The sequence below is a fragment of the Xyrauchen texanus genome, chromosome 26 (assembly GCF_025860055.1).
Source record: "Xyrauchen texanus isolate HMW12.3.18 chromosome 26, RBS_HiC_50CHRs, whole genome shotgun sequence".
Taxonomy (NCBI): domain Eukaryota; kingdom Metazoa; phylum Chordata; class Actinopteri; order Cypriniformes; family Catostomidae; genus Xyrauchen; species Xyrauchen texanus.
In genome coordinates this window covers 12767868-12787780 of record NC_068301.1, presented here as the reverse complement: position 1 = coordinate 12787780, position 19913 = coordinate 12767868, and the positions used below count along the sequence as shown (strand labels likewise).

Genomic DNA, 19913 nt, shown 5'->3' with positions numbered 1-19913 from the left:
CGTTTGAAGTGGCCTGTTAGTTTTCACTAGTTGTGAAAACCTGTGAAAAGGTTTCAGTTTCGACTCAAACAGCTGTTTCTGGCATATGTTTTTTTTTAATTGGCATAGTTAAGGATACCATCCATAATTAATGAGGCAGTGCCATTTGAATACCACCAGAAAGCGCTAAAGCTAAAAATAAATTAATGTGTTTGTAATGCGGTTATGTGTGAATTTCATGAAACCGTCAAGAAAATGTCCTTGTCATATTTCACTTCAAAGCCATATATATGTACATTGCACATGAAATGTTTACGACCAATTTTAGGACTATTGTTTGGATTTGTCATTGTTTGCATATTATTTTAATGACAATTAAGCACATTTTCACTGGAATTCAAAAATTAGTTTCATTCTCATATTCGAATTACTGTAATGCAAAAATATGCAATAAGTATTTACACATAATGGTAGTATTGTATTTTCTGCACTGACTTTTATATACAGAATGCTTATAATAATTATACTTAAAAAAGTATATCCTTTTTTTACTGTAAAAGTAAAGTCACAATGCATCTTTCAAATGGTTCTAGACGAAGGCTTCAATGTTTTAATGCAAAACATTATTTTTTAATTCTTTCTTTAAATTTTAGGATGGATATGAGCTATGTAATTTTAAGAGGTTTTTATTGGCATAATGCCTGTAATTATCTGCCATTTGAAGCAAATACAATTGGCACTTTAAGTACAATAACTGTAAACTGAACCAATTCATGATATGCATTGGATTGAGGTATTGGATTTGAATAGGACTGTGTTGCTCCCAGACAGGGAAATTTGGGAAGAGCTTTAAAGCCGCCTCACCTGAATGTGGTGAATTCAATCAAAATCGACACCAGAACTCTAACATTTGTCACGTTATGACTGGTTACAGGTGGACCGGACAGAGGTGATACGCAGCAGCATCAGTCCTGTCTTCTCCAAAGTCTTCACTGTAGACTACTATTTTGAGGAAGTGCAACGGCTCCGTTTTGAGCTGCATGACATCAGCAGCAACCATAATGGACTTAAAGAGGCTGACTTCCTGGGTGCCATGGAGTGCACGCTCGGACAGGTGATTGTAAAGAAAAGCAGCAGAGTGCACATTTAGCAGAAGCGCAGTGGGGTAGATGAAAGTATGTGTATGTAATGAGTACGTAAGAGAGTGGTTGAGTGCATGAGAGGCATTGTGTGTATTCAAAAGGGTAGCAAATGGCTCGAGAGAGCAGTTAGGTGCCCGGTGGGCAGAAGGACTATTAGGCCTATACTCAAAATTCTTTAAATCTATTCTATAATAAAACAAGATTACAATCAATGATATATAGTTAAATGGAGTTACATAAGAGGGTAAAGAGGATTTGAGGAAGACTTCAAGAACATAATGGAGCCGGACTTTAAAAAAAGACGTTTTTCCTGTGCTAGTATGGACTTTGGTCAATACTGTTATAACTACTTACATTTTCACTAGTTTTCACTACTTATTATTGTAGTGTATATGATGTGGTTTGAAAATACAGATGTTGGCTAATAATTTTTTTGAGTTGAACTCAACAAGGCAGTGTTGGGGAAGCTACTATGAAATTGTAGCTTTCTAAGCTCCAAGATACTCATAACAGTAGCTAAACCAGCAACAGCCAAGCTAAACCTTTAAAAAAAAATTTTAACTAGTCTTATAGAATGAACATTACTATAACTATATGTTTGCAAACTGAGTTTTACATGCCGCTTCCTGGTGAAATTAACACTAGAGGAGCTACAACGTTCTATTCACAAATCACAGGTACTATGATTTTATAAACACTTATTATATGGTTTGGGGTAAAGATATCTGTTTTGTTCACCTCTCGTTTATCTTTTTGAACCATATTGGTTAGGTTTAGGTTTAGGTGTTGGTTAAGGATGTCTGTTATGCTCACCTCATCTTTATCTTTATTATCTTTGAGGACACTACTGGTTAGGTTTAGGCTATAGACTTAGGTTAGGGAGGTACATTTTACTCATTAAAACATCCCTTTAATGAATCAGATAAACCTTATCTGATTACAACACAATTTCACTCCCTTTTGGTGGTCCCTGGACATTTGACAAGGAAACTGCACCCAAACGTGTAATGAAACGTGTCATTTTGGATTTAAAAAGTTACCATTGTCCAATAAATTTCATGAGATCAGGCTGAAACAAACTAGTTATCTACTCTACAAGATACTAAAAAGTACTGAAATTGTTGCTATTTATGGAAGAAAACCATTTGAACAATATACTAATTCTGCAATCAGAACAGTATTTATCTGACACAAAAACAACAAAAAATCTAATCTTTCTGGCTTACAAAGTGATAAACAGCAGCAATTAACTAAATATTTATCTGCAGATAAATTGAATTGCTGAACGATTAATTTACATGAATGATTCGAACAAACCGATTCACTAAAATTAATTATACTTTCCAACATGACATATAAGTGAATCTGTGAATCTGCTTATTTTAACTAGTTCACTTAAAAGGTGCACTAATTTTTCCTCATTAAAAAAGCTGCACTCCTTAAGAAATTAATTGCAGTTTTGAAACATATGTGTAAAATCGTGACCGCTCACAAGAGATGAAGACCCCTGGCATATCAGCAACCTAATAAAAATGGTTTCATTCTTCATGGAGAGGGTTCCCTCATTGGGGCTGCCATGTTAGAATCACATAAATAGCTGAATAAAACTTCTAAATCTCAGTAACCCCCTTATTATTGAACATTTTCACTCATGGATTAAATTATTCATGGCTGTGATTTGTACATTTTTACATAGGTGTATGTAACTGAAAACTATTGCGTTTGAATGATGCTGCATCCAGGCCACTAGGTGTCAGTGTAAGTCTTAAGAATTATAAACAAAATGTATCTGTCAAAATAAACTAATTTACTTAAGAAATCTGGATTTCTTAGTGCTACATGTTGTACAGCTTTGTTTGTTATATAGCCTAATACAAAAATAGTGATGAAATGTTTTGAAGCTCTTCACCGCCACTTCAACGCTAACGTTGTTGGAAAAGCTATGCTATTGTGAAAATAGCCGAACTATAAAACATTTAGTTAACTTGCATTGCTACTTTTAGTTGCACAACACTGCAACACAGTACGTTTTAGAGTATTGTTTCCAGTGCTTCTTGCTTGTCAAACTTGTCCAAGTTGAGAACACATTCTGATTAAATCTGACTGGTTCTGCTCACTGGGTAGTAAATAAATAAAGCATGGTGGCATTTGGAAAGTTGTAATTAAAAAGCAATTGTGCAGTATAGCTTAATTTAGTGTTGGTGATATTGTTTGTTACAATTTGTTGTTTCATTTTAAGTCACCATTGTGATTAATTAGTTATTAATTAATTAACTTTTTCCCGGACATGTCCTCTTTTTCGGACCTTAAAAATGCGTCCGGCCGGGATTTCTACATTTGCGAAAATGTCCGTGATTCGGCTGTAGTTGCGTTATGATGTGCATCTGTTCTAATACTTTATTGTGAGTGTGCGCATATTTGCATTGCTTTAACCCCTCTTTGTAAGTCCCGCCTTCTCGCTCACCAATTGAGATAAGAGACTTGCAGCAACTATTGGCCAAATTCCTGCCTGTCAATCTCTCCGCGAACGCACGAAGCGCTGTTGTGTTCGGCATTAAACAGTTGCTTGACATTAGCAGCAAATGTTAGCTGAGTGGAAACAATGCCCAAAGAAAAGTGCACATTTACAGAAGATTTGCACAAAAAATTCCCATACTTTCGTCCAGATCGAGATCCGTAGGAAGCAGAATGTATGACATGTAAAGCTGCACTTACGTGTCAGTTGCTAATAAAGGTGCAAGTGATTTAGAAGCACACATTAGCTCTGCGAAGCATAAAGGGTCAGCAAAAGGTGAAAGTTCATCAGGTAAATTAACGGATTACTTTTTCTGACCAGGTAAAATTGTTATCTCACATTGCTTCATGTTCCATGGCCATTCAAAATAATAGTAATAGTAAATATTCAAATTTTTTATTTTAGTACATAGACATGGACAGAATATGGTCACCCTAGATTAATGTTCCCATTGGTGTATATTGCATGTGAACGTGCATTTCAAGTAATGCTTCAAGAAGTAGCTTTCATTGCGTTCAGGATTATCCAGTTCAATTACAATTATTAAGAGAAAGTAAAACTATATCATTGCAAATTTGAGTTAAGTATACTTGTAACTAGTTGACTGTAATTATATTGATAAGTTCACTTCTCTACTTGAATGATTCTTTGAGTATATTCAATTTGTCAGGGTTTACAGTTCATTTGCATGCCATTGTTTGCTTCATGGTCTTTTTTCTTCCTTTAAAGATTGTGTCACAGAGAAAACTCTCCAAAGCTTTACTGAAGCAAGGAAACACATCCGGAAAATCATCTATTACAGTAAGAATAGACTTCTTACCCCTGAATTAATTCACACACAAAAGTCACTCTGTATTGTTATAACCTGAGCGATGAACTCTTTAAAAATCACAGGTCACAGCGGAAGAGCTGTCTGGGAATGATGACTATGTGGAGTTAGCCTTCAGTGCCAAGAAACTGGATGACAAGGTGTGACATCTTAGTAATTGCACTGAAGGCACTTTTTTTTTTTTTTTTTTTTAATAAAATAGAGACAAACATTTGGTAACATTGTTAACACAGACAAACTTATTTTGAGTGCAATATTTTTGGTCCCTTTTCAGAGACATTTAAAATGAAAATGTCTGCTAAAAGATAATTTTGTCAACACAGTGTAGTACACAAGCATATAGATTACTTCAAAGCTAAAGCAATGGATCATTTTCTTCTTTAAATCTGGCAACAAAATATGTTCTTCTTTTTAATATACCATCATCAAAATGAACACAGCGTTGAGTCTAAATGCACAAAGGACCATTTAAAAAAACAATATTAAAAGAATGTGCATTCAGGTTAAGTCCCATTCAGTCTCTAAATTTGAGTAACTAAAGACAGGCCATTCATTACTACAACAGATGAGCCTAGGATTGAGGCATGAATGAATAAAAAATTCATTAAAGAGCTCTCTATCTTTGTCTTTCTCTTCTCTTCCCTATTGTGAATGTTTTATGTATCTTATTAATGAGAATGAATTTGAGAAGTTTTTGTTTTTCTTTAGGATTTTTTTAGCAAGTCAGATCCATTTCTGGAAATCTTTAGAGTGAATGATGATGGCACAGCATCACTGGTGCACAGAACAGAGGTGCGATACACACATGCAACAACATAATAACATACATTATATGAACAGTGTTGAGTAGTAATGGATTACATCTGGATAATCTAATAAGATTACAAAAATCAAGTACTTGTACTTGTAATCCGTCCTCATCATCTTTGACTTGTCAGCTGCTTTCGACACAGAAGATCCTCCTGTCCACCCTCTCTGACCTGGGCATCACAGGAACTGCGCTTGGATGTTTTTAGTCATTCCTCATTGGCAGATCTTTCAAGGTCTCCTGGAGAGGAACACCTGCTGACCACTTTTATAAACGGCTACTGTCATCATCCACCAAATTTAGCTAACATCTATTGATAAAGCTGGCTAGCTATGTAATGCCGACATAGGCTTTCGTATAAATGCAGTCAATGTATCATGCAAAGAAAAGTGATTAATTCAAACTACAGTCTTGCATAGTCAGACCCCTGGCTGCAGTTCACTTAATGGCCACAAGTGTCATTAATAACAAGGGTATATAAGGGACATATAAACAAGAATTAGGTCAAAAGTAATCCAAAAGCAATCATATTAGATTACTTTAAAAATAAAATCTAAGAGATTCTATTACTGAATACAATTTTAGTCATGTAAATTGTAATCAGTACTAGATTACAATTCAGAAGTAATCTGCCCAGCACTGTATATACATATTCTGTAAATATAATGTTTGTGTATTAACTGATCTTGGCTTTTTCTATTTTGCAGACTATAATGAACAACCTTAGTCCTGTCTGGAAATCATTCAAAGTTTCTTTAAACACACTCTGCAGTGGAGACCAAGAGCGAGAACTAAGGGTATGACAAACTTTACTTTTCCTTTTGCATGATGACATTTGCAATAATCTCAATAATGCCCTGGAACAAAAATCAAGCCACAACCCTGATTTGGTTTAGCATCACAGGTTTTAAAGGAATAGTTATTATGATAATTTTTATTTTTGAGTGAACTATCCCTTTAAATGCTATAGGTAGACATGCCAATTTCAACATTTGGAAAAAATTATATTTTGACTGGATCCACTATTAATTTATTATAAATCAATAATCTAAGAATAGCATACAGGTGATGATTAGACATGCTCTTCAAGAAGTTTATAACATATTATAAACAATTGGATCATCTCATTGACATACTACTGATGCAGTATCAACACCAACACATCCCATACAAGGATTTTATTTCAGGATAGGTTTTTTCTTGCACTTTATTCTAGTTTCAGCTTGACAATTTTGGTCACATCAGATCAGAATCATCTTGGCAGATTTATGTAAAGCTAGTCCTTTCCATTCTGCCTCACCATTGCAGCTGACATCTCTCATAGTGAGCTAATTACTGAGTGGGTAAATGGAGCCTGGCTGTGTGGAGGGCCCTGACAGTTAGCTGAGAAGGGCAGACATGGTGGAACCAAGGGCAGAAATTGATGTTATTGCCCTTTAGTCCATCCAAACCCACACTGTCCTGGTTTTGAGAACTTCCTGTTCTTGGATCCAATTGTAAACAAAAGTACCAGACATGACTGAATTGGGACCAGAAAGTAAGATCAGTCTCAAAGTAAATTAAACTATGTAGGCTTATCTTGACATGTAATTATTGGAGGGTGTCTATTGGAGCTGGAATGACTAGAGATTTTTATTTTATTAACAGATGCAAATTACCTCACAGGTGCACTGTGACAGCCAAATCCTTTTTATCAAGTTATTTTTTGTTTTTTCTCCCCACTTTGGAATGCCCAATTCCCAATGTGCCCTAAGTCCTCGTGGTGGCATAGTGACTCACCTCAATCCGGGTGGCGGAGGACAAATCTCAGTTGCCTCTGCATCTGAGACCGTCAATCCACCCATTTTATCACGTGGCATGTTGAGCGAGTTACCACGGAGACATAGCAGGAGTGGAGGCCCACACTATTCTCCAAGACATCCACGCACAACTCACAACGTGCCCCACCGAGTGTGAAGCACATTATAACAACCACGAGGAGGTACCCCATGTGACTCTACCCTCCCTAGCAACTGGGCCAATTTGGTTGCTTAAGAGACCTGGCTGGAGTCACTCGGCAGCCCTGGATTTGAACTCGCAACTCCAGGGGTGGTAGCCAGCGTCTTTACTCGCTGAGCTACGCAGGCCCTATTTATCAAGTTCAGTGAAATTATATTTATTTCTGGAATTGTCTGATTAGACATCCTAAGACTTTACTTTGTAAACACTTAATCCAAAAGATGTGTAGTGAGTCTGATAATTTATATCAGATACAAGATCATTACAGTCAAAGTATCTGTTAAGTATACATTTTGCATAACTATATAGTGTGGTCTTGACTGCTGTGTGTGCTTGTGGAAAAATAATGATCTTGCTGTATCAGTTGTTCTTGCAGTTATTTAAAGATACAAATATTTCAGTTTCCATTAAATACTCCGTTCGCGTGTATGTTTGCTTGTTTAATCAGTGCGCGGAATCTACCAAGATTGTATAACTTTCATTCTCTCTTTTTTCCATCAAAACACACATACCTAGAGATCTCAGCACTGCATGTGTAAAATACTCATTGGTATGCCAATGCAGAAGTGGGATTTGGAGCTATATTGTAATAATCTGACTCGAAGAATGATTCGCTCTTTATATATTCTCATAACGATGTAGCATTGAGATAAGGTTTAGCCTATACTGAGAACTCATCAAATTTTGCACAAAAGATATTAGGAAGTAAAGCCATTCTAAAATGTTCACATCACATAGCTTGCTGTTATGTAAATTATAAAGTAAGTAAAAGACAGGGTGTAAAGAGTGCCAACATCATAATTTATGAAAGCTAAGTTACTCGATCAGCTCAATGTTGGCTCTTTACTTTGATGCTCTCAGTGTTGGATATTCAAGGGCATCAGACAGATGGGAAAACGACTATTTAAGGTTTCATCGTTCTAAACAAACATGAACTGTTTTGTTTAATATTCATGGCTTCTTTACACTGTGTGCTCCACAGACAGCAATGTCTCTGCAGTGCAAACACGTATTGAATTCAGATCCATGGATTTAAATATCAGAACTGAAAACCACTGCATCACGTCATGTCTGTTGTGAAATAGATCAATAGATATACTGTGTAAGACAGGGCAGTGTAACTGTTAGCTGCAACCTGGTCCCTTAGAATCACGTTATAGATAGAGGTGGTAAAAATATATATTTTCCAATGCATCTTGATCTTCATTTGCATGATCTCGATATTGATTCTTAAATCCCAAGATCGATCCTCTGCTACAATGAGAGGAAATCATTCGCATTTGCAACCAAATTTCACACTAAAATGCACGGGCGTAATTTTCTATGGGGACAGGGGGGACATGTCCCCCCCACTTTTCAAAATCCTGTTCGTGTCCCCCCCACTTTCAAATTCATTTGTTATTATTTTTTTTAACCGCGCGCCGTCATCGCCACGGAGGAGCAGGACCGAGCAGAATACAGACATCCTGCCTGTCTCTGTCAGTGCGCGCGTCTGCGTGCCTGTACGTGGACGCGCGCATTGACAGAGACAGGCAGGAACGTCTCGTGCACACTCTTAATAGTGTAACTGTAAGCGCACTGAAAGTTCTACTGAGCAGCCGGTATCGCAGTAGTCAGTCATGAAACGCCAGCAACAGGTTTTAATATCTTCATGGATGAAAAAAAGAAAGGAGATGTGAGTTGGTTGATTCAGTAAATTAGATCAGGTCAGGGTAATTTTTATTTTGTCTACACCTGTTGATACTAACATTGACTGAGCTAACGTTAACATACATTGTTGCTAGGTAACTTCAAACTGTTAGCTAAACATTTAATGTTGCCTAGCCCTAGAACATTCTGTGTACCATGAAAATGAGTCCACTTTAAACCGCAGCGTTTTCTGTCAGCAATGTATGACAAGCAGACTCTGGCTGCTAGTTTATTGTTATTCTCAACTCAACTCATACTCAGATGCAGAAATATTTTTTAAAGTCTTAATAATAAATGTTTTTCTAAACTTGAGCTATTGTTGTTCACTTACAATATTTGTTCATTTAAAATGTAAGTTAATTTTAAAAAAATATCTGCCGACATTAGCAATCCGCAAACTACGGAAGCGTATTGCATTCACTTGAGAGAAAGAAAATCTACTCTGTTTTTCTGAATTAACTGACTTAATTATCTCAGAATTACTGAGATAATTTTTCATTAAAAAAATATTTTGTTCTGTTTTTCTGAATTAATGAGATCCCTCAAAATCCTGCCAGGAGCTCTATTTTAGCTGGATTGCATGGAAGTAAACATGTCCCGCCTTTCAAGTTTAATCCGGTTTTATTTTACTTTGAGTCGTCTGAGACTTGGATGCGCATGAATTTATAGAGATATATTTTAAACTTGGCCTTCAATACAAAGACATTACTGTCTATGACATTTGTAATACTGTCATGGCTGAGACACGCTTTGATCTTCCACAGGACACTAATCAAGCAATAGACTTGTACTTGCATTTAACACTAGAACTACCGGAAGTCTATAACTACTAGAATGGCCATAGCGGTCATTCTGACCGTTCATACTAGACTGTACCAAATGTCACGTCATATTTACATTCGAAACTTCTATTGAGGTTTTAGAATGAAGCTTCTAATGTCTGTCGTCATATTTTATGGCGTCATCACCCTAAAAATGTATTGAATAAAATAGAATAATATGGATCAAATGGAGCCTAGCTTAACATGAGATAGTCCTACATTATACGATCTTTTTTGTAATATATAATAGTGCTAGACTATATAAATACATAGGCCTATATATATTATATATTAGCTAGACTGCCCCGAAGGTGCGTGCCTCGCTTTGTGTACAGCAAGTTTTTTCCACCACAGTGAAAATGGTTTTGAAAGTCTAAACGCCAACAAACATGGATTGAGGCGAATATTTCGTTAGATAAAAACATGTTGTGAATTTTGGAAATTATTACATCTATCCTTTTTCAAAACATGTTGACTTTTGGACTTTACAACGCTCTGGAGTTATTGGAAATTGGAAATAATCCATATGTAGCCGCTACTGGAATCAAAATCCATGAATAAATGAATCTGTTATATTAATAATAAACACCAGGACACGAAATTTTAATTCTAATGAATGTGAAAATGTATTAGTTCATCGACAACCACAGAACTTGCTATTGTAGCTAATTACAGATACAAATTTGATTATTTATATTAAATTATTCTCCTAAAAGGGGCCCCTTTTTTGTTCAAGTGAGCCCACTTTTAGGAGAATTCGTTCATAATGATTTTATAGCATATTATTTTCATTATAGTTTTACAGCATGATATTTTTGCTCACAGTAAAACAAATATTGCTTTCTAAATCAGTTTTCCCACAGTTTAGCTGAATGTTCATATTCTTTATTAACCGCTTTGGCCATTTTGGGTTTGGCCTATATGTGTTTCATACATGTCTAAGGTTTTTACTATGCATTGAAATACACTTTGGTGATGTTTTTATAAGCTATTGTATTGATTTGTTTTTATTTTACAAAGAGAATAATTTAATATAAATAATCAAATTTGTATCTGTAATTAATATAATAGCAAGTTCTGTGGTTGTCGATGAACTAATACATTTTCACATTAGCTCCCATAGAGCTCCTGGCAGGATTTTGAGGGATCTCATTAATTCAGAAAAACAGAACAAAATATTTTTTTAATGAAAAATTATCTCGTAATTCTGAGATAATTAAGTCGTTAATTCAGAAAAACAGAGTGGATTTTTTTTCTCAAGTGAATGCAATACGCTTCCGTAGCAAACAGCCGCTGACTGTCCGGACGGTAACAAGGTTGTGCTGTTTAGGATCCCGCCTCATGAGGAGAAATGAAAACAAATGAGCGCAGCACACAGAAATTATAGTTAGTATATGGAGAGATGGGATTGAATTGATAGATGGAGGACACTAAAAAATCTCTTTATATTAAAGTTAAATGTTTGTTTTTATGTTTGTGAGATTGTATTTCAATTTTGCATCTTGTGTAACAAATAATCTTGTGTACCTGCGGTTTGGTGGATGTGTCTCTGACTAATGTCAGATTAAACGGTTAGTTTGAAATAAAAGTTTGTTTTGTGAAATTTTTTACTTTATAAAATGATTCTCTCAAGTCTTGGCTATTAAACAATAAATAAGGTAAGACATATTTTTCTTATATATAGTTTAGTAGCCTATTATTCTTTTGGCAAAATTTATCATTATAAACAACTTTTTATCCATTTCCTGGATTTTGTATCGCCATAGTCCCTAAATGTAGCCTATATGTAAATGGAGGAAATGGGATTCAAATAGAAAACATTTTTCGATCGAGAACATCATTGTGTCCCCCCCACTTCTCAAACCAAAGTTACACCCTTGCTAAAATGTGTGTAAAAAGTATATATTTGACCATTGGCAGGTAAATGTTTACATTTGACTCACCAGTAATTGTGTAGTATAGTGGTGAAAAGCCATTCGAGTCCTCTCTCGTTAACGTGCTCATCTACAAAAGGTCTTGTGCTGGTTTTCTTAAAGAGATATGCTGTGTTCAACTTAGCATATGTTCAACGAATCAATGTAAAGACTTGTGAATAGTATAAATTATGCAATTAAATTATAAAAGTAAAAAACGTTTATATGTTAAATATATTATATTATGTATTGATTGAATACACAGATTTGTTAATTAATCAATCAAATATAATTAGTAAAGTTAATATTTTCATAATGTACCTAGTTAGAAGGTCCCCTGTATAATTAACAGCATTAGCTGGGAGAGAATTTCTTTCATATGTAAGCAAAAGGGACATTATAAATAATATATACCCATATTAATTAATATTGAATCGAAATCTAATTGAGAGCTTATCAATCAGAATCTAATTTTACATTTATGCATTTGGCAGACGATTTTATCCAAAGTGACTTACAGAGCACTTATTACAGGGACAATCCCTCTGGAGCAACCTGGAGTTAAGTGCCTCGAACCAGCGACCTTCTGATTAACAGTTATGTGCTTTAGCCCACTACACCACCACCACACTGGTTGAATTGGGAAATCTGTATCAATACCCCGCCCTATAAGACGATACATTTAACGTTTGTAATACATAAACCAACTACATTTACAAACATTAAGGTTTAAGGTTAAGGGCAGGGAGGTAGGTTTAGTTGATTAAAAACTCGACTGCATTAACTAAATCTGTTTGGGAGACAATTTCATTTGCAAATGTCATCTCAGAACTGCCGCAACATGTGTAATGAATCACGTAATCATTTTGCTAAAATGTCGCCAGAGTTATGTAATTTTCATTATATCAGGCTGGTTTAGTTGCTTGTTGCTTTGAGAGAGCTCACTCTGTTTCTACATGCTTTACTGTAGTAATACTACTGCTGTTTTGAGTGCAGAGTTGAACTTTTATGTACACTCATGATCAATTGTTTGAGCACATATTTATGCAATGAATGTGATTGAAATTATGTTAGATCATTATTCTTGAAGGACAGAATATAGTTATTGTGTAGAAGAGGTATGAGTTTTAAATGTTGAGTTATGGCTGGTTCTCGCTCCTTCAGCTGAAAAGTCAACCACAGCATCTCTGTATTAATATTTTAAATGGCCTTCACATTTTGATTACCACCCGCTTATGTCTCAGCATCAATGAGTCATTAACAGCAATGCTACAGTGTGCTGTTTTTCCTGCCACCTCTGACAAACACCCACTCACAATGACACACAAACACACTCCGTCGTACAGATGTGACCATTAAATCTTTAAACCAACAACATGACAAAGGATATTAAAATTAAATAAGTATTATAATTACAAGATGACCTTCGGCAGCAGTACTCCTCTGTAAATGGAGTGGTGGTGGTGGTGTAGTGGGCTAAAGCACATAACTGGTAATCAGAAGGTTGCTGGTTCAATCCCCACAGCCACCACCATTGTGTCCTTGAGCAAGGCACTTAACCCCAGGTTGCTCCATGGTGATTGTCCCTGTAATAAGTGCTCTGTAAGGTGCTTTGTATAAAAGCATCTGCCAAATACAAATGTACATTTGTATGACGATCAACTCCTTTCACAGTCTATAGAAACTGCTTTTCCGGAACTATCTTGAAACTTTAGACTGCTAAATTTGTTTCAGATTGAACATTGGCTAGATAAAAGATCTATAAAATTAATTGTGACTGTAAAGGGATCAATGGAAAGGAGGAGGCGAGAACCGGCTTGACAATATAAATAATAGTTTTAATGATAAACTTAAAAGAAAAACACACACATATGACGGACATGTCTGTAAACTATCTCTCTCTCCCGCACAATCCTCTGCAGTCGACCTTTATCCCTCTCGGAGGCTTAATTAGCCTAATACGGGACCGGGTGTGTAGGATCACGACCCGGCCCTGGCCCCGCCCTCCGCCCTGCCACAGTGACATCTAGTCTCACTGTTGTAAGAAAAGCTGATGTTGTTTTCATCTTGAATGCACTTGTGATGTTATTAATCTCAGAGCTTGGTCTTTGGACACACTGTTTATTTTGTGTGCATTTTTTACACTCTGTACAATCTCTCATTTCTGAGATATATTGCTCCTGGAAGCAGTTGCAGGATAAAAATCAATGTTTGTGCATGAATGCTTATGTGAAGATTAATGGAGGTTTAAAGCTAAACTTTTTATTGTGTGGAAGAGGTGTGAGTTTTATATGTTGAGTTATGTGGCTGGTTCTCGCTCCTTCAGCAGAAAAGTTAACTACAACACCTCTATATTAATATTTTAAATGGCCTTCAATTAACAAGGCCAAATAACTACCAAAAACAACTGCAGAAATAATGATACATTTATTTTCATACAGATATCCTGAGCATACGAACATTGTTTACACTGTGACTGGCTTACTTATTGTTGTCTCTGTAGAATAAGACATGATAGGTGAAAGTATAATAAAAATGATAAAATGATAAAAAAGACCTTACCTTTACGTTTAAATCTTTGCTACTTAGCTATACCTACTTTCACCTTTATATAGGGATGGGCATTTCAATTGATTTTGTAGTTGAGTACTCTAACACTAAAAAATTAGTAATCGATTACTTGAAATGTAGAATTAAAACTTTTTAACCAGTTTTTCTTATATAAAAAAAAGAGCACCATGCATAAACAACAAAATCTAGATAAAAAAATTAACAACAATAACAACATAAATTTGCAGGGACACATAGAAACATACTGAGAGGTGAGAGGAGCAGTTTTAATGTTGCACACGGCAGGCAAAGGCACAAACAAAAATTAACTTGCAATATTCTAGAAGTGTTTTTACTATTTAAAGCTGATTGAGTACTTGATTAATCAATTAATTGTGTACATCCCTTCTTTATACCTTTCATAATCCTAATGTCATTAAAAGCCTTTTTTTTAACTCCAATTCTTTACAATTTTATGCTTTCAAATCATACTGTATATACCCCTTTCTTTCTTTAATAGACACATGCACAAACACACATACTCATTGCATGAGTCTTAGAGTTTTGTGTGTGTATTTGACTGTGTGAATGTATCGTACTGCTTTACGAAACTACCTTGCACAGCATCTTCAGCTTAGTTCTCCAAGGACTGATCTCTTGCACCTAAATCAAAGAATATTTACAGATTTAAATGTGGTTCATGAGCTTAGTTTAAATGCAGGATTTTGCTTGTTCTTTAATGGGCAATAAAGTTTATTTAATTTAATGATGTACTGCTATTATCCTGTGATGATTCATATTGCCCATTGAAAGTGATTAGCTGTAATTTTCAGATTAGAATTTGTCACGTAGCTATTTTGTCATCATGTCATCTTTTGCTGAAAAATGATCACCTTTTTCTTGTTTTAGTGTACAGTATGGGACTGGGATTCTAATGGCAAACACGACTTCATTGGAGAATTTCAAACCACCTTCAAAGAGATGAAATCAGCCATGGATGGGAAGCAGGTATATGCTTACACACACACACACGCACACACACACAAATGCACACACGCACACACATTAACAAAACAGACACTGCAATACAATAGATCACTTCATCCATACAAAGTGCTCTTGTCAAAGTGAAATAAAATATTATTTTACTAATTGAAATAAACTTGTTCACCTTTCTTGCGTTGCTCTTCTCCAAATCACATTTACAATATGTGCATCCCCATTGCATTAAGAAAACACCTGATTATGAAGATACAGAAACATTCCACACAGGGTCTTTGACATTTTGTTTTATAATCTGATGAGGTCTGATGATATCGAACTTTTGAACCTCAATTCTAAGTGCACTGAGCGTTTGTGGAAATTTTGTAGCTCACAAATATACCGAATCGAACATTAAAGACTTTTCTTTTTTAGTTTAGACAAAGTTTCTGTACTCTATTGCTGATACAGACTCACTCAAGAGACTGGATAGTTGAGTAATATTTCAACAATAATAATTTTATTTAGTACTAATACTATTGCTCTTAATATAAAATAAAAAAAAATCCTAAGCATTAAATGTACACTGAAAAAAAATCACTAGTAAGATTTGCCATATTTTTGCACACAATATTTCTAGGCAAATTTGAATGGTATTAAATTAAGAAAAATCTACATGACTTCAGGACATAATCAGTGTTGGGGGTAGTGCGTTAAAAGAAACGCGCATTACATAATGAGATTACTTTTTCGAATAACAATTAAAGTAACAATATTTTTTAAAAAGAGTTACTTTTTAAATAAAGTAATGTGTTGCTTTTGCACACTTCTACTTTCCCTGTATTGCAAGAAATCAATAGTAAAAGTGTGCAAACTTCTGGGAGGAGACGTAGTGCATGATGGGCATTGTAGTTCTGTAGAGTGAGAGGCCAGAGACTATTTAGCAGAGACAAGTCATTTCTATTTAAATGAATGGGAGAAATTAGAACGCCCAACCAAGAAGCTCTAGCACCCAACAGTCAATGGATGTAAAAGGAAGTCCCGCCTTGCAGGTAGAAAGCCAATCACTTTTTAGATACAGTCAATCAACTAGCTAACATGCATGCGCATTAGCTATACAAGCCGGGAAAATTGTGTGTTTTAGCGTAATATAAGTTCAACATTTGGTTGAGTGACACGCGGTTGATTCATGTGTTAATACACACAGCATTAAAAAATTTGTAAACGCATTTAGGCAGAGTAATAATAAGACTAGTCTTACACTGGCCAGGACATAATACACAGGTTGAAATACTTGCTCAATTCACTGACTTATGCAGCCAAACTTCTCCATGTTACATAATTGGGAGAATGGGATGAGAAAAGCTGACTCTGGATCAGTTGCTCTGAGCAACATTCTACATTGATGGTGTAGGTAGAGAAAATGCCTTAGTTTCTAAAAAAATATTATATGATTTATAATAAACAAATAGTTTGATTCATGACTTAAACCATTTTTATGACATTATGGTAGCATTAAATACTATTCCGTTCAAGTTGTATCAACATGCAATTTGAAGTTGTATGCGATCAACCAGTGGCATCTGTACACACTGTGGAACAACTCAAAACAAGCATGCACTGAGATGACTCAAGTGAAAAATATAATTTTATTATCAGACACATTCCTTGAACATTTTAGTCTGGCATTCGCCACTGAATTTTATCCAGACTTTTGAAAAACATTGTAAGTTGACTCTGACATTGTCGATGGGCACAGCACATGATGACATATATGATGCAGGTTCAAGTGTTGGACTTTACTGCTTTAGGTAAGACAATGGTTATTCTTCATTATTCATATTGGCTGCCATGTTGATGGAAAAACAAATCATGGATATTAATGTTATTAATTCTTTATTATAAATATGATTTGAACACATCTGTTTGATACCATGTTGCTTCGACATGAGTGTTGTACAGTAGCTAGCATGACCTGTAATGTCTATTGTATGCAATGCATGGCTTATTTGTATGAAATGCATAGCATAGCAGAAGAGAAAGTGCCTGTGAGAAAAAAGTAACGCAAAAATAATGCAAAAGTAACGTAAAGCTTGACTTTCCATAAAAATAAACTTTTTAATTAATGAAGTTACCTTTTTAAGGCGTAACGCAATATTCTAACGGGTTACTTTTAAAAGTAATGTTACCCAACACTGGACATAATATTGATTAAAGTTATTGAGTAAATTTAACCTAAACATTTCAGTTAACACACAGTTACTTTTACTTACAATCTAATTTACATTAGGGATGGGCAGATTGATACTAAAGTATCGATAGTTCTGATACTGATCAAGAATATCGATCCTCTCATAAAAATATCGATTCTGAAGTTTTTTTAACCAGTGATCTCATTATTTAGATAACATGAATATTAATGCATCTCATAAGCTTCGAAGTAGAAAATAATAATTATATGAGCGAATAGTTGCACAGGCACTGGAAAAATTCTTTCTTCTGCTCATCTTGAAGCACAGAAATGCTCAAATACACCAGCAGTCAGACAGCGCTCACCCAAAGAGGGAACAGTGCTTTCCTGAATTAATGACAGAAAAACAGCATCTGGAGTTATTCACACCAAGTAATGACAAAACTAGACATGACATGTATTATAATGGACTCGTGTGACCATTTTTACTGGTTTATTTAAATTAAGAGGTGTTAAAACATTGATAATGATATTTAATCCTCGTTAATAAATGATACCCTTATGAAAACTATGGATTTACAGTAGTAATATTGTATTAACCATGACTAGTAACCACAACTGCAGTAACCATGTTTTTTTGTTTTTTGTTTTGGCAGTAACCAAGGTTTTGATAAATTGACCATGGGTTTGCTACAGCATTACTGTAATATCCATATTGCAACTTATATTCAGTAATAGTAACCATATGTTAATATCTATGGTTAATTTTGTGGTTTTATATGTTGCTTATATATACTAATTTTTAAAAGGTAAACAAAGCAGCCTAATAATTTTCCAGTTTAGGCCCATAAATATATACAAAAACTTTAAGTAATAATTTAAGGTACTAATTTCACCCAAAGAATTCATAAAAATGTAATTTATTAGAGGTGTCATTATTGGTATCGATATCGGTGATACTGGCCTAAAAGTGCTTGGTATCAGAGCGAAAAGAAAATAAGTGGTATCGCCCATCACTAATTTACATGGTACTTGAAAAAATTAAGTGCAATTGATATTAACACTTTATAGGTACATTTCACATTTGGAACTTTTCTTATAAGCACATGTTTAATCATGTACCACATAACATACAGGAGCCTTCCACAGGGAATCTTAATGCATGTAGTCTATTGGACAACATCACTTTGCATGACAGGGCTCAAATTAGCATATAAATATGGCAAGATTAGTTATACTTATTATACTTTAGGATTGATACATGATGACACATTGTAAAGATAAACAATCATATATAACATTTACAAATAAGCTAGACTGTTCACTTTTAGATGTTTGAATTGAGTACAAATGTAGAATTTGTGGAATATTTTTAAGTTCACACTTTAACTTATTCAGTGTAGAAAGTACTTCATCTTTTTTGCTGTATTTACTGCACCACAAAATGGTTTTTTTTCTTCAGTGTAGTGGTGTTTTTATGGTGTCTGGTGACTGAAGGTCAGATACATGTTCTTCTGGAGAAGTTCTTCTTCGTTCTTTGTTCAGCAGTACACATAAATCCTAAACAGCTGAGCAGCGGTGTACTGTTTGTGAACATTCAGACACCAGACACACCACTAAGGGAGGCATTCAGAGTTACAGTACATTCAAATATGAGGACGCGACATGTAAAACCTTAAAAATGTGTTATCAATGACTTTATGCCTTATGTTATGAGTAGAATTCACATGAGGTCAGTAAAGAAGCTGTTGATTATGATATAAAGTAATATATACGCTGTAGAAAATGTTTAATTTGTATTGTTTCGATTCTGAATTCATGGCGCTTATCAGCATATTATACGTGGCCATAATATGCACCAATTGCACTCTGTTATTGTCATTTGTTAACACTAATATAACTGCAAAGATGGGTGTATAAAAGGGTGTTAATATTCAGAATTCATACAAAGGAATGGTTATAGAGGCATATCTTACACTGATGTCTGAATGGTTTTGTGGCAGTTGGCATGTAAGTGTATTTGAGTAGGTTTGATTCCTTTTGTAGACTAATTAAACAAAGCAAATCTCATGACATGGTCTTGCATGCGGGTATGTTCATGTTGAATACTAACTGAAAAATGTAAACAAAGTAGTAAGTGGCGCTTCAGGTCACATACAGATGACTTGGACCAATGGCAGCAAGGTGTTTAGCAGCTGATCATCAAAATGATCTCACTTAAGCATGTTAAGCTGTTAGATAAAATCTCAAATAGTTCCCTATTGAACATCCAGTAATGTAATGATGCTGTTGGGTGCTACTTTTATCTTTTGCGATTTAAAAAAAATTATAACGAATGAAACCCAGTGGAATCGTTAATATTATATGGAAATGAATGAATTTGGGTGGAAAAACAAAATCAGTTAAACTGCTTATTATAGTCTATAGATTCATGGCTCTTTTTCAATATTTCAAAGTTGTTTCTGTACTGCAGTTTTCTATGGTTGCTCTTGACTTT

The 19913-nt window shown here is 34.9% G+C and overlaps 1 protein-coding gene across 1 annotated transcript in view; it reads left to right on the top strand.

Moving 5' to 3' along the window:
- cpne4b (copine IVb) overlaps positions 1-19913 on the top strand; it is a 38118-nt gene that overhangs the window by 5393 nt on the left and 12812 nt on the right. Inside the window, exons 3-8 of the mRNA XM_052092878.1 lie at positions 914-1093; positions 4366-4437; positions 4531-4605; positions 5174-5257; positions 5981-6070; positions 15154-15252. Of these exons, the coding sequence (XP_051948838.1) occupies positions 914-1093; positions 4366-4437; positions 4531-4605; positions 5174-5257; positions 5981-6070; positions 15154-15252 (600 nt within the window). The remainder of the gene's footprint in view (positions 1-913; positions 1094-4365; positions 4438-4530; positions 4606-5173; positions 5258-5980; positions 6071-15153; positions 15253-19913) is intronic.